General features: G+C 36.8%; 3 protein-coding genes across 7 annotated transcripts in view; 1 reads left to right on the forward strand and 2 right to left on the reverse strand.

Annotated features, from left to right (window-relative positions):
• Positions 1 to 1,402, reverse strand: part of LOC132175576 (uncharacterized) — a 1,862-nt gene extending 460 nt beyond the window's left edge. Inside the window, exon 1 of the mRNA XM_059587554.1 lies at positions 3 to 1,402. Within this exon, the coding sequence (XP_059443537.1) occupies positions 3 to 746 (744 nt within the window). The 5' untranslated portion in view covers positions 747 to 1,402. The remainder of the gene's footprint in view (positions 1 to 2) is intronic.
• A 3,376-nt stretch (positions 1,403 to 4,778) lies between these two features.
• On the forward strand, positions 4,779 to 10,478 carry LOC132175663 (pentatricopeptide repeat-containing protein At4g19440, chloroplastic). Of its 5 annotated transcripts, none has more exons than XM_059587677.1 (7): positions 4,779 to 5,041; positions 5,649 to 8,189; positions 8,320 to 8,404; positions 8,543 to 8,638; positions 9,585 to 9,724; positions 9,823 to 9,882; positions 10,047 to 10,478. In XM_059587677.1, exon 2 carries the CDS (start codon positions 5,655 to 5,657, stop codon positions 8,172 to 8,174), a length of 2,520 nt encoding a protein of 839 aa, XP_059443660.1. In that variant the 5' UTR covers positions 4,779 to 5,041; positions 5,649 to 5,654; the 3' UTR covers positions 8,175 to 8,189; positions 8,320 to 8,404; positions 8,543 to 8,638; positions 9,585 to 9,724; positions 9,823 to 9,882; positions 10,047 to 10,478. The 5 variants fall into 5 exon arrangements, with proteins under 5 accessions (XP_059443660.1, XP_059443664.1, XP_059443661.1 ...); XM_059587681.1 differs by having other exon boundaries at positions 9,585 to 9,695; XM_059587678.1 differs by having other exon boundaries at positions 8,328 to 8,404.
• A 1,613-nt stretch (positions 10,479 to 12,091) lies between these two features.
• Positions 12,092 to 13,749, reverse strand: LOC132176232 (coniferyl alcohol acyltransferase). The gene is made up of 2 exons (XM_059588377.1): positions 12,362 to 13,749; positions 12,092 to 12,204 (listed from the first exon to the last, which is right to left on the reverse strand). The coding sequence occupies exon 1, from the start codon at positions 13,722 to 13,724 to the stop codon at positions 12,366 to 12,368; it is 1,359 nt and encodes a 452-aa protein (XP_059444360.1). The 5' UTR covers positions 13,725 to 13,749; the 3' UTR covers positions 12,092 to 12,204; positions 12,362 to 12,365.
• Between the last annotated feature and the right edge of the window lie 1,552 nt (positions 13,750 to 15,301).

A 15,301-nucleotide genomic window follows, 5' to 3' on the forward strand; every position in this document is an offset into this window, starting at 1 on the left:
CTCTCCATCTCCTCCTTCTCCACCTTCTCCCTATTCCTCCTCTCCTCCTCTTCCACCTCCTCCTCTATTCCTTCAAACAACACCTCCTTCGCCACACTCACCACCTCCCCACTCTTCACTGCCTTCCTTGCCTCCCTCCTCACCTCCTCCACTCTCCTCCACTCCTCCACTGCCTCCGCTCTCATCCTCTCCTCTGCCGGCCCCTCTACCTTCTCCAACACCCCATCCTCCTCATCCCTATACCCATAATAACTCGCGTCGATCCTCTTATATATATCATACCGAGTCCTCCTTTTTCGCAACTCTGGAGGTTTCTCAAACAACTCCCTCACTCCCGGCAACTTCTTCGCTGCCCCAAAGTATCGGTATCCTGGCCCACGTCCGCTAGGATTAGGAACATCCACTATGTTTCCTTCTAGGTCCGTCATTTTAGCAGAATGTTTGGCATAATTGGGCCCACCAAGCTCGACAATGCGTCGTTCCCAATGAGATTTTTCCCGTATGAGTTTGTTAATCTCGTCATTGAGGTCACGGAGGCGGTGCTCGCCAAGGCCTTCGTTTTGGATTTCAGCAACCTTGCGGCCGATCTCGCGCATGATCTGCTGGCGCCACCTGTCAGCCTCCGCAAGGTCACGGCATTCAGAGGCAAGGTAGGGACGACGCTCTTTTGGCTTCTTTTTTTCCTCGGCTTTGAGCGTAATGAATCTGTTCAGCATTGACTGCGCTTTCTCTTCATTACGAGCCATCTTTCAATATCGTTTGTCAGCAACAGAAGCTGAAAAGGAAAGTCCCTTGTAAATACCATACTGTTAAAATCAAAACCAAGCATTTCCACTACCTATATCACTCTAAGAATAGCTTGAGAATTTAAAATGATTCGTCAAGAAGTCCAAAGATTAAACATAAACAGCATATAATAACCGTACCAATCAAATCAGAAGTTCAAACCGAGCATAAATAGAGAAAACTGACTAGAATATTTCATATTCATAATTCTTATGATCAAGTACAAATTTGGGCATTATTTATAAAAATACTTATCTTGAACCACATTGATACATAAAATATTTCAGGTTGAAGTAATAGCATTGTATCAATTACTTTAACATTCTGATTAAATGCATGCCCTAGCATTCATGATTTTCTCTGCAACCAAACTGAGACTAAGAGCTTACTGATTCAGATCAAGAGAGCGAAAACCTTAACTAAACTGATCCTAATACAACTGTCTGGGTCCGACGACGTTAGTCTTCTTCAGTCTCTCAAACCCGAACAAAGCATAAACGGTATATATAAAAATAAAAATAAAAAGAAGCTCATATTCAGTCAAATTTTCTCGGAAACCAAACAAACCTAAATTAAAATCTAAATAGTAAAGAAAAGTAGCTGATCAAAATTTAAACATAAAATATATATATATATAATGAAATTAACCCCAGAAGTGAAAACCTAAAATACAACTCGAGCCCTATGAAGCAAACAAAGGCCAAAAAAAGGCAATAAAGTAGTACAAGATGATCGGAAGTTGAAACGACGGCGTAGCTGGAGCGGGAGACCAGAGCTTCGCAAAAGCTATCAGCTGCGTAGATGGAGAGAGTCTGAGACCGAAATTTACAGCGGCTGCTATGTGTTTCAATGAATGTTTTCTTCGGAAAACAAAATTTTAAAAAATATATATATATAAAAAGAAGTATTGAGTTTTTATTTGACCTCAAAATGACTTTTTTGTCCTTAATTATTTACCGATCCAGTTTGTTTGGAGCGGAATAAACGGTTTCATTGCATGTTGTTTTGTCTTTTCGCAGGTCTTTATCTTGTGCACGGTAAAATGTCTATTTTACCCTTATTGAATTAATGATCCAGTCGGTCTGTCATAGGCTTTGTCGTCCTTTCCTCTCCATGCGTTCGTTTTGCACCCTGTTTGTTTTGCCATACTCTTTCGAGAGCTCTGTTTGGTTGTCAGGAAAATTTAGAAAGAGAAATGAAACTTGGAATTTTGGCTAAATTTAAGGTTAGCGGTATAGCTGCAAGTTAAAGTTTCAAAGTTTCAAAAAATTTTCATTTCTTAAACATATGGGTAATATGAGAGTTATTTGTTACGATCCTAAGTGTTTCACATGATTTAAGCAATATTTGTAAATAAATTTTTAAGGGTAGGTTCTATCCGAAGTTTGTATCGTTTGGTATTAAAGCCAGTAACCATATCGAGAATAGGATCTAAAGCAGCTCATTGAGTATAAAATCAAAAGAGTTGCAGCTTTGTAGTCAAGTCACGAAAGGGGCGACCTATATACTGGATTAAAATATCTTGCTATTATGTATGAGCATTATATTAAGCCATTAAATACTGATAAGTGAATTGAACCATTAAAAAAGATAATCTTATGTAAAAAAGGAAACTATAAATATGTGAACAGATGATGAATGAACATGTTAGTATATGCATTTAGGGAAAAATATAAAATTAATCCTTGTGGTTTGCCTGATTTACAATTAACTCCATGTAATATCAAAATGAATTCAAAGGTTCCTGAGGTATGCCAAAAATATAATTTAGTCTCTACAATCAAATTTCGTCTACTAATTTAACACATTCCCTTAATATGACATTGGTTTAAATATGACAAATATCACAATTATATTGGCTCTAACGTTTTACGCTATTAGAATCTGTTAAATCAGTTAACAAAATTTTACTATAAGAACTAAATTATTTTTTTGGCATACCTCAAGGACCTTTGAGTTCATTTTGATACCACAAGGAATTAATTGCAAATCAAAAAAACCACAATGACTAAATTTACATTTTTTCCTATGCATTTATATGAAGTATGCATCATATATAATATGATATGTTATGTACAAATTAATGTTTAAATGATGGTTTACATTAATTGATATAAATTGTTTTACTGTTTTGTATTATGGGGTACAAAGTTATGCATGTAGTAAGAAAATGTGAAGGAAAATGTTTATGGTTTTTATTACCATGTACAAACTTTTCTATTCTATGTGGTTTTGTAAACAACTATGACAATTTGATACTATTTTGTGAAAAATCCTACATGTGTAAATAGTTGTTTAGTAAACACTAGCTAGAAAGTTTTTCAAAAAGTTTTTCAAAAGATAAAAAAGGAGGAGAGCTCAAACACTCACATAAATGGTCATAATGGTTATACTTGTTGAGCAATGGACTCATACATCTCTACCTATAAAATTATGGTAATTTATATATGTCGCTAAGAATGAGGTTGATGAGGACTAGTAAGCGTGTCTAAACTTTTATTCGTGGGAATGTTGTAAATGCAACCATGCAAGGTATTGAAAGAGGCTAGAAAACAGAGAGTTTCACATGAAAAAGAAAGAATTAAGTTGGCATTTATAAGACCAAACACACATCCAGCACTTACTTTAAAATAATGATTGAGTGTATCTGTATGCACTTGCGTGTATACTTTACTATAGTGCGAAGCACCAGACGCACTCGCGTGTGCGTGTGTGTAGCATTTGTGGCGCCTTGATTTGCGTAGTTTGGAACGATTTGGTCATGACTATTCATTTTTTTGACACCTAAGATCATTCAATCTAATGGTTTGATTTGAATCATATGATCTTCTAAGGTAGATCTAACGGTTTACTGGATCGTTAGTAAAGTCAATTGCAAGATCAAATTAAGTTTGATCTAACGGTTGAGATTAAGTGATCGTTACTAATAATTATGATCTAACGGCTGTAATCAAATAATCGTTAATAATATTTTAATCTAACTGTCATAATTAAGATTTGATGGTCAAATTTAATGACTGTTAAAATAGTAGTTTGTTATTATTAGATTAATAGTTTATTACTGTTAATTTCGAAATTGGGTGACTATTTGTTAACAAACATAAATAATTGTTATTTTAGCACCACAAATAGTTAACTGCAATCCAGTTTTCAACACTGAGAAATTATCTCTTCTTCTGTTTCTATCAAAACACCTTTTGTACTTCAAATTCTGAGTCTATGTCTCTTGCTACAATAGAAAATTTTAGGTTGTTTGGGTGTGGTTTTGTTTGTGCTAAGCAATTTTGGTTTTCTGGCCTCCATTGTATACTGGAAAAATATTTGTTGTAACCATTTGCATACCAATTATGTTAGAGGCAAATAATTTATTAAGGAAAACGACATTGTAACGCACCTTAGAAGCATTTTTTGTTTCTTGTTTTCTATTATCTCTCTAACAATACATAATTATAATTTTATAGTCATGAAGTACTGAAAAAATTATTAAAAAAATACTATAATGAAAGAAACATATGAGTTTTTTGCTAGGTATTTGACCAAATAGAATTGCCTGGTTCTATAGAACCTATCACTATAAAACCCCTAGAGAGGGGATAGGGCTAAGCAGAGCGAAAATAGTATTTTCATGGTATTAGAAATTAAAACTACTTGCCCCACACGATATTTGTGAACACGTGATTATAGTAGCATATACTTTATTTGTTAACATTTTCTTCTCTTTTTATTTTTTATTTTTTTTTATCAAAATATAAACATTAATAAACAACAACAAAATATAAACATCAAAAAATATAAACATTATGGGATGTGGTTTTTTTTTTTTTTTTTTACTGTTAAAAGAATTATGAGTGTTACATGAGTATTTTGTATTTTTTTTTTTTAATAAAAAAACCCACATCCCATAATACACATTGCCTAGGTTTCAAATTTATCCCATTAAAACGGGTCTCAAGTCTCAACGTTAAAAAAAAAAAAGAAAAAAAAAAAAAAAACACGATGAGAAAGTACTCTAATGCAGAGGGTGGAGGCACATTACATTGGGGTGACTGGTGAGGCAATCGACGGCGGAGAAGAGCGCGCGAGCAACGGGCAGAGCGTCACTGGCGTCTCCACAAATCGCGGCTCCTATCCCTGTCGGGGCTATCATGACGATCGTTTAATCCCTCTTAAACTGCGTGTCCAAACACAAACCACAACCACGCTTATCACAATCCCAGATTCTCATTTCTCTGCCCTCGCCTTGGGTTAGCTTTCTGTAAGTCTCGCTAATTTTTGTTCTTTACTATTTGTTTTTTTTATGTTTATAATTGTTCAGATATTTTTCTCGTCTGTTTTATATTTTTATTTAGCCTTTGCGCTGCTTGGTTTTTTCACGGGGTGATTTCTTGGATCAGGGAACTGTAAATATTGTGGGTTTTGTTTGGTTGCCGAGAAAATTTGACAGAAAATAAACTTTTTTTTAAAAAAAAAAATTTATTTTTATCCTTAAGGCTCTTCTCATGTTTTATTCTCTGTTGGGGTCTGAGAGACCGATTAGAAAAATATAGTCGGAGCCAGATACTTCTATTAACATTAGTTGAGTTGAGGTTTTCTCTCTTGCTTTAAATCTGTAAAACTCAAGTCTCCATTTGGTTGCAAAGAAAATCATGAATACTAAGAGAGAGAGAGAAGGAGAGAGAGATGAATTTAATCACAATGTTGAATTAATTGATATTACTTCAACCTGAAAAGTTTTACCTATCAATGTGGTTCAAGATAAATTTTTTAACGAAAATAATGGCTCTAGTTTGTACTTAGTCAAGAATTTTCTGTTACCTGCGATTTAAGCTTCTAATATTCCAATCATGTTTAATATTTTGCAGTATTCAATGGATTTGAGGAGGCTCCCTTTCACCAAACTCACACCTATCTTCTACCCCGTCACTCGCCCCTTAACCTGCCTGACCCCCACCGCCCACCACCACCAGGACCAACCTTCTCAGCCTCAGCCTCAGCCTCCGCCTCCGCCGCCATTACAGCTCCAATGCCATCCACAGCCTTCCAACCAGAGGTTACTTAACTGGGTATCTTCTATTCTCTCAAAACCATCTCTAGATTCTTCTAAGTGTAAAGCACTCATGCCCCATTTGTCTCCTTTCGACTTTGATCAGATACTCTTCTCTATTAAATCCAATGTGAACCCCAAAACCGCTTTGAATTTCTTTTATTTTGCGTCTGACACTTACAAGTTTCGGTTTACTGTGAGATCTTATTGCCTTTTGATTCATTTGCTTATTGTATCGAACATGGTGTCTTCTGCAAGATTGCTTTTGATCCGTTTGCTTGATGGGAAAGTGCCAGTTTTATATGCCAACCCCAAGAACCGGCATATTGAGATTGCCATTGTGATGGCAGATTTGAATTTGGCATCTGAGCAGGTTCTTGGGGTTCAGGCGTTGGATTTATTGGTACATGTTTGCTGCACCCAATTTAAGGATCTAGGTTTAGGTTTTGCTATTGATGTGTTTCAGTTATTTGCGAGTAAGGGTTTGTTTCCCTCTCTGAAGACTTGCAATTTTTTGTTGAGTTCTTTGGTGAATGCAAATCAACTTCAGAAGAGTTATGAAGTGTTTGAAGTGATGTTTCGAGGGGTTTCTCTGGATGTTTACATGTTTAGTACTGCAATTAAAGCGTTTTGTAAGGGAGGGAAGGTTGAAGATGCCATTGGGTTGCTCTTGAAAATGGAAGAGTTGGGTATTTCTCCAAATGTTGTTACATACAATAATATCATTCACGGGCTATGCAAAAACAGGAGATTAGATGAGGCATTGCAGTTCAGAGAGAGGATGGTAAGGAACAATGTGAACCCAAGTCTTATAACATTCAGTATACTAATTAATGGTTTTATTAGACTCGAGAAGTTTGATGAAGCAAATTGCATTTTGAAGGAAATGTCGTACAAGGGGTTTGTCCCTAATGAGGTTGTATATAACACATTGATTGGCGGGTATTGTAAAACGAGAAATATTAGTCAGGCACTGAAGACAAGGGATGATATGGTATCCAAGGGGCTAACTCCTAATTCAGTTACTCTCAATTCTCTTATACTGGGGTTTTGCAATAATAATGATATTGAAGGTGCTGTGTATGTTTTAGAGGATATGTTATTGAGACAGTTATCTATAAGCCAGGAGGCTTATACTTCTGTCATTCATGGATTATGTATTAGGTCTAGGTTTGATTCTGCACTACTATTCACCAAGGAGATGCTATCAAGAAATTCTCGACCCAGTGATGGGTTGCTGACGACATTGGTTGTTAGACTTTGTAAGGATGGAAAGCATTCAGAGGCAGTTGAACTTTGGTTTGGGCTATTGAATAAAGGTTTTCCAGCCAATATAGTGACCTCAAATGCTCTAATTCATGGACTTTGTGAAGCAGGCAACATGGAACAAGCTGTTAGGCTACTTGAGGAGATGCTAGAGAGGGGTTTGGTACTGGATAGGATCACATACAACACACTCATTTTGGGGTGTTGCAAAAAGGGAAAAGTGGAGGAGGCATTTAAGTTGAGGGAAGAGATGACTAAGCAAGGAATTCAACCAGACACCTATACTTACAATTTGCTAATACATGGGTTGTGTAATATGGGTAAAGTGAATGATGCTGTTGAGCTTTGGGATGAGTGCAAGAGAAATGGTATGGTTCCTAACGTTTATACATATGGGGTGATGATAGATGGATATTGTAATGCTAACAGAATTGAAGAGGGTGAAAAACTATTCAATGAGTTGCTTACTAAGAAAGTAGAGCTAAATTCTGTTGTTTATAACACACTAATCAGAGCATACTGTAGAAATGGGAATATGATAGCAGCCTTTAAGCTTCATGGTGACATGAAAAGCAAGGGCATTCCACCTACTTGTAACACATATTCTTCTCTAATATATGGATTGTGCAATACTGGCAAGGTTGAGGATGCAAAAGACCTTCTCATTGAAATGAGAAAGGAGGGTTTGCTGCCGAATGTCGTTTGTTATACTGCACTAATTGGTGGTTATTGTAAGCTAGGCCAGATGGATAATGTTCAAAGTGTCTTGCTGGAAATGTCTTCATGTAACATACGCCCTAATAAAATTACCTACACTGTTATGATTGATGGGTATTGTAAATTGGGTAATATGACAGAAGCGATTAAGCTTCTACATGAGATGGCAGAAAGTGGAATTCTCCCTGATGCTGTCACTTACAATGCCTTGACAAATGGGTTTTGCAAAGAGAGGAAGATAGATAAAGCATTTGAGGTATGCAATCAAATGTCTGATGGAGGACTCTCTTTAGATGAAATTACATATACTACATTGATTCATGGCTGGCATCAGCCCTCAACCATTGCCAATCAAGACTGATCAGGAATTCAAGAGGTTTGGTTCTTAATTTGTACTTCACATATTCTTGTCTTTGCATTGCGATAATCTTTCTTTCAGCTTATCCAAACACATTGATTATTATCAGTTGGATATGCTTTATTCATATGTTATTTGATTTTGTTAGTCTCTTAGTGAAGCTGATTGTAGACTGTGGACAGTCCTTGCTAACCTTCTCTTCCAGATTCAAGTAGGATATTGGAACCTTAGAGGTTAGTTGCTTCATTTGTTCATGATCAATGTTGTCTTTTATCTATCTTATTTGCAGTCATCTTGTTTTAAGTAGATGTATTTCAATTAAATTTACAAGTCCATAGACTGCACCCTTCAGTCCTAATTGATTGGTGTAGGTAGGCTTTGCTGCAACGGATTTCAGGTAGCTGCTTGTAGACCATGGGATGGAACCGGCTCATTGATTATCCTTTCAGCCAGGGGTTTGGTGTAAGGTACCTTGCTGGCTTAATGGTTGCTTCCATAATGTTTCAATTTTGTCTTGTTTTTATGCACAACTGCCCTAAAGTTAAATAGCTTAAATCTGATCATCACATCACTTTTAAAGTTCAGTTCTTTACTTTATTCATTTTTCTTCACAAAACTCATTTTAATATACTTGAAGTTGGCCATGTTTAGTTAGAATTAAATAAGAACCTATTCTCTTTGTTGGATATAATGTAAGAACAACAGCACCAAGAATGATAACTATTGCTGATGGCAATAAGAGTAATTAATTTTAGGCAGAGTTACTCCATTAGTCCCTGTGCTTTAGGTCATTATTAAACATTATTAAATTGCTCTTGGTTTCAATTTTATCTTATTTTTCCTTGTGCTTTTCATTGTTACCAAAATAGATGCTTCCATTTAATTCTATACAGATTTCATATAGTTTTTTTTTTTTTTTTAATGGAGCCCTTATAGAATTATACCCCAAACAAAGATTGCCAAAACCACCAAAAAAAAAAAAGAAGAAAGGGATGAAGGGATTGGTTCGCACGGAGGTGGGTCCCCCCCCAACCCACCACAGAGGGAGTGGCTTGGACCGACACCGACCTCCACACTGTCATAAAGGTGATGGCTCACCTCCTTTGTGGGGAGGTTGTGGCGTCTGTGACCTACCCCCTCTAGGAGGAGGTTGCAATTTCAGTGTCTGACCCCCTCACAGAGGGAGTGGCTTTAGGGAAGAGGTCGCAGTGTCCGCTGGGTTGGCCCAGTCCCTCTGGGGTAGAGCTTGCGGCATTAAGGTTTTAGGAGGAATTGCTATTAGGATTCTGTCTAGGCATAGAATCCTTTCAGATTTTTCCTTCTTTTTTTATTTTTTTTATTTTTTTATTATTTTTTTATTTTTTTTAAGGTTACTGCTAAAATGGGTTGACTTTGTGTTTTGCTATTCTATAGGATACACTCTAGCTAGACAGTAGCCTCCAGGTGGAACTTAAATATGAGATGCTTGTTGTCCTCATGCATCACCTGGATGATCTGCCTATGATATTCCTTTCTTATCCAGAGGTTGTCCAAGGCTTATATGAAGATTATTTGTAAAGCTTCCTGCTTCATCTTTGTCTTTCTTTCCTGTCTGCCTTCTGGCATGGATATCTTTGTGTGGCTTATTGCTATTTTTGTGGTATGAATTTAGGTGTTATGCATGTGGGGTCGGAGTTCAATTGGAAGGGTATACTGCTCATGAATTGAACAGGTATATCTCAGCAGCTTAAAATTTGGTGTTTTCTTGAATGTACCTGAAAGGCATTTATAAAATAATTACATACCCCTTTCTAAGTGCCTTCCTTTTTGAACCCTTTATATATATATATATATATATTGAATTTGGAGTTTGAAATGATTACCTTCACTTTACAGGATAGCATTGGGAACATGAAAAAGAGAACAGTAAACTTTGTTAATCCCCAGAATTGAATGGATCATGATTTCTATATTATATCCTCAAATGAACAAGAAAGTGGGCCAGCAAAACAAATTGTTGGAACCAAAGATGATGATCTTCCTGTTTGTAAAGAAAAGCGGATGGTTCAATCATATAGAGATACAGCGTTCAAGGTATTGCATATATGTAACATAAAATAGGATCAAGGGATCATAATATTACTACCTTAGGCCGTGAGAAGCTGGCTATAAGCCTTGTGGACTATACGATTGTAAGATGGTGTACCAACAATGCAATCTATGTAAAATTTGTTCTAAAAGGCATTCTCATGTCTCAGTGGATTGAAATATTCTTAACGTATTAGCAAATTTTGTGAATGATGGAACCAAGTAAATTCCTTCAAAATATATCAAGGTATAGGGTTGAATATTGTTAGGGATACTACAGTTTTATTGCAAGTTCCTTACAAACTGACGTAGCAGTCAATGTAACATTTACCACGTTAAGCATTAAACAATTAGATTTACTTATCAAATTTTGTTACTTAATCTTTTCACCTTTACGATACTACATGTGTTTGTAAAGGAATTATAGTAAAACTTGTAATATTCCAAAGCGAGCGACTACTCGTTCTGAAGTGGGACAAAGAGAAAATGCTACGCCCAACATTGGTAATGATACAATACAACTCTCCAATGCTGCTACTGTCCTGATGTGTAGAGCTCTTCTTCCCCCATCTTCCTCCTTTCTCCCTTTCCTTCACCTTCTCTTCTCTTTTTCTTGTTCCCATTTTTGTTGAAATTGATGCCATAAAGCCCTTGGTCCTAGGTTTCAAGTATGCAGGACCAGGGGAACTTTCTTTTGGATTTGTTAGAGAAACAGAGATAAATTTTATGAAAGGGAAGAGCTGGTTTATCCATATATCAGCCATCATTCCATTCTTTCCACGGATATAGGAGGAGCATACATTAACAATATGACAAAAAAATTCTGGAAAGAGACAGCCATTGTACTAAAACTAGAATTAGGAGCCCCTTAAAGAAGGAAACAATTGTTAAGGTGGAAATTAGGAAAAATAGATTTGGGAAACACTAACCGTTCTAACGGTGGAAAGGAACCGGTAGAACGGCATAGACAGGATGCCAATAAAGGGTGAGAGAGTTGAGGAAATTTGCCAAGTATTCATGTTGTGCTGATTCGATGAGGGCACAGAGGAGGTACTTAAAAGAGTTGGGCACGTAGGAAGGTAGCTGGAAGTGAAGCAAAGTCATTGAGGAGAGACTACGAATCTCTCAGTATTAACCATGATGGGGGCAAGACATAGACAATTCCTAAAAAGGATAAATATGTATTAATCGATAATCAAATACTATCGTGCACATTGTTTAGCTCAATGGGCCGCTTCTAGCTCAATGTTTGGAAGCATTCTTGACTGATTTCTCATTCTCTCTTCCATTCGGATCAAGAGTGAAAAAATCCACTTTGTAATCATTTTCCCTATTGGCTTATATATATATATATCAAATCAAATCAAATCAAATCTTAAAAGAGCCATAGTTGAATGCACCCACTTTCAAATTGCCGTAAACAATATCAAATAATTACTGCTGGATCCATTAACCTTCAATTCAAGATTGATAAATTCTCCATGCGTTGCATTCACAAGTCTCTCTATGGGCTCAAACAGCCCCCCGGGCGTGACAGTATTACCACAAACTTAATCGATTATTTTTTGTTCACTTACCATTCTCACAAAGATTGTTCTTGTATTCTCATTTATGTAGACGATATCATTTTCTCAGGTTTAGGTCTCATAGCCATTATGAATCTAATTACCGTACACATGTTTAATTTGTTTCAGTGTAAAATGTTTTCCGTCGGAAAATGATTTTAGAGAAATCAAGACAGTGTCCCAGCTTGGTTCCGACGGTGACCCGGTTAGGTCCTGACAATGTCCAGGCAGGGTCTCAGCCGAGTCTTATTTTTTACTTGACAAATGCATGGTTCGTATCCTCCCCATCAGTTTGCAGAGGGTGTTAGCACTCATGCAGACAACATCAACAACGTCTGCAACACTCACTCAGCTCAGGGACAGATCATGAGCTTCTTTCTTCAAGTGTTGACTAGTTTTGTCTGTGTATTGTTTGAAATATAGATTAGATAACATGTTTTTGTTTCATTGAGATAGCAAATGAAACAACCTCAGCTGTACACGTTTATATATAATGAATTTTACAAAACGTACATATATAACAGTGAGGGAGGAAAAAAGAAGGCACAGAATACTAACACCACTAAAGTTGAAGATGAGCTGCAGACATGGGCTGGAAAATTGAATCTGACTCCAATGCGGCAGCCAATTCCGGCCATAAGATAGCGGAAACTGTCCATGAGCCGTCACCCCTACCGCTTGGCCTTTGATTCAGGTAAGCAACTCCAATTCTTTCAATGGTGGAGCAGACTGTCCCCAGAACAGGACTACCAAATCCAAAATCAACTTCAGTAACTGGGAACCTTCTTCCTGAAGACAAGACAAGGGCTGGTCCTCCTCTGCCTAATACAATTCTTGATAGCATTAACCCGGGCCGGTGGCACTCTATCCAGTCGATCAAATCCAGAAAATGATCCTGATTTGTTACCTTTGAAATTGCATCATGAACATCATTGGCAATATCAGAGATAGAACCTGTCTTCAATCCTATGACACTTGCCTCTGCAAAGGCCACAGACAAGACATTGCCTATGTAATTTGACATGGAATTCTCATTTCCTCCTTTGCACATTCTAGCACGTCCGTCGACTAACCACCCCATCTTGCATTTTGAATGGCTTTGATCAATGGCATTAGCCATAACCTTCCAAACATATGCAGAGAAAGCCTCAATTTTTGTTCTCTTATTCCCATCAACACATGCTAGTGTTTGCAGCCTGTCGATGCTCAATGCATCGATATGATAAAGGCGCTTAAGCAGGATTCTTGTTGTTGGCATGTTTATTATCTCATCTATGGTGCACTTCACAAAAGTTTGGTCCAAGGAAGGATGATATGTAGGTGGGATGCGTGCACAAAGATTTCTCCGGTGATCCGGTATACATGATATTGGCTTCCTTCGAGCAATTTCAGACCAGGAGACAAGAAACTTGCCGAAGGCACTCGCATCACCTAGCGCATGGTCGAAGGTGAAGGTTATTGAAATGCCTCCACAAGTATATTTTGTTACTTGGACTTGCAGGGGAATGTTGGGGATGAGAGAAACAAGCTTCCCTTGCAAAGATTGATTGAGGTTGTAGAAGTTCAATTCTTTCAAAGGGATATTTGCTTGGGCTTCTACAACTAGAGCACCACTGTTGTCGCACACAATTTCAGGCTCACTAGTATTTGGGTTTTGAACGATTTTGCCTGCAAAGGGATAATAGTGATTGAGAGTTTCAGCAAGGGAGCTCTTGAGAATGTCAACAATATTAGGTGTGAAGTTGCTGACAAGGGGAGTGCAGTAGAAGTAGAAGTATGTTACAGGAAAACGGCCGGAAAGGAGGTCAAGGTTTGAGAGAGAAAGGACATGAGGCCCCGGCAAGGGATTTATAGCTCTGATGATACTTTTTCCAGTGAAGTTCACTTCAAATTTGCTGTGTTCTGCAGCCTCCACTTCCATTAGAAAGTATTGAGTCTATTTATGAAAAGAGCAGTTTGTGTTTGGTATGTTGTGGTGTTTTTGAAAAAATGAATTGGGCCTATAAATATTGCATATGATATAGTGGATGGTAGTACCATTTACTCAAGACTTCCTTGGCCCCTCAAAGGCTAAGGGTATGGCTTTTAGTTCACATCATTCACTCAACTCTCTATTATTCATTGAATGGGCAAGTTTGGCAGGCAGCATGATTGTTGCCCAACTGAATGCGATTTGATTTAGTGGTTTTCAAAGCATCACAACAACAGCAGAATTAAGACTCACAAGAAAATGGTGCTTCTTTGATCAATTTATTGAAGCCGTTGTTCATAGTTGAGTTGATATCATGTGCTCTGAAGTGTCGGCCAGTGGTTCGAATAACTAGGATGGTTCTGGGTGCGTATGACAGTATGCATCATACTAATTCTTGCCATTCTTGTGCTGAAACTTGGAGTCAAAACAAAATACTTAAAAGACAAAAATAAATAAATAAATAATCTTCAAAGCTATGTCTGATTCTTATCATTCTTGTGCTGATCTTTTCTGTCGAGATATTTTAGCACCATTAATTTAATATCGAACAACTCAACTATTAATTCTCCTACATCCATCTTAGAGAGAGAGAGAGAGAGAGGGGTTCCTTTCTCCTAAGGAAAGTAATGGTGAGATGATTAAAGATTTGAAAGTAGTATGGAGGCATGCCTCATTGGGTTTATAGGGGTCAAAAGTGCCTATCATAGCCATTTTGTCATTTTTTGTGAAGGCATCAATGTTTCCATGAGTTGGGGAGGGAGCTTTTTCTTGTACGCACCCAGGACACATCTCCAACTAGTCAAAGGTAAAATCACTTTATCGCCCCAAGATAGTGCTTGCCACTGTAAAGCATCTTTAATTTCATTGAGGTCAAAAAAACAAAGTCTTTGAGCATTACTATTGACAATCATGAAATATTGATATTATATTTACCCAAAATTATATTTTCTAGTTAGTAAGTGTATTAAATTCAGATATACTTACAGGTTTTTTTTATGTATGAAGGAGATAATAGAACAAAAGCTCAAAGAGTTGTGCCTAATTTTTTTTTTTTTTTTTTTTTTCGGATTTAGAGTTATACGGAACAGGTTTCAACATTTAAAGTATAACTTTTGGTTCATGCATCAGATTAAGGTGAAACCCGTGTCATTGAAAAGATAATTAAAAGATAATTAACTTTTGGTTCAACTATTTCATGGGCTTCTAATCCCTTGGCTAAGGCTATGAGGAATCTCCTAATCTAAGTATTTTTATGTTGTTTCTAGTTTTACAATCTCTTGGCCTTCGGATTTTGTTGGATAATCTCATTTTATCCACAAAATAGTAGTTTCATCTTTAAATCTGCATTCTTGAACATATATTGGTTTTTGACTGATTTGAATATCCCCATAAATGCTTCCTTTTTTTTTTTTTTTTTTTTTTAATCTTTTTTTGTATATGTTTGATCATCAATAAGTATTTCTATAGAATAGAGTGGGTGATTTTTCTATGCCTAAACAAGGATATAATATTCATGGATTCAAACT

Source organism: Corylus avellana, chromosome ca3, assembly GCF_901000735.1.
Source record: "Corylus avellana chromosome ca3, CavTom2PMs-1.0".
In the NCBI taxonomy this organism is placed as follows: Eukaryota; Viridiplantae; Streptophyta; class Magnoliopsida; order Fagales; family Betulaceae; genus Corylus; species Corylus avellana.

Excerpts from the sequence above, each read along its gene's own strand:
- LOC132176232 (XM_059588377.1), bottom strand. The coding sequence starts at position 13,724 with ATGGAAGTGGAGGCTGCAGAACACAGCAAATTTGAAGTGAACTTCACT.
- LOC132175663 (XM_059587677.1), top strand. The coding sequence starts at position 5,655 with ATGGATTTGAGGAGGCTCCCTTTCACCAAACTCACACCTATCTTCTAC.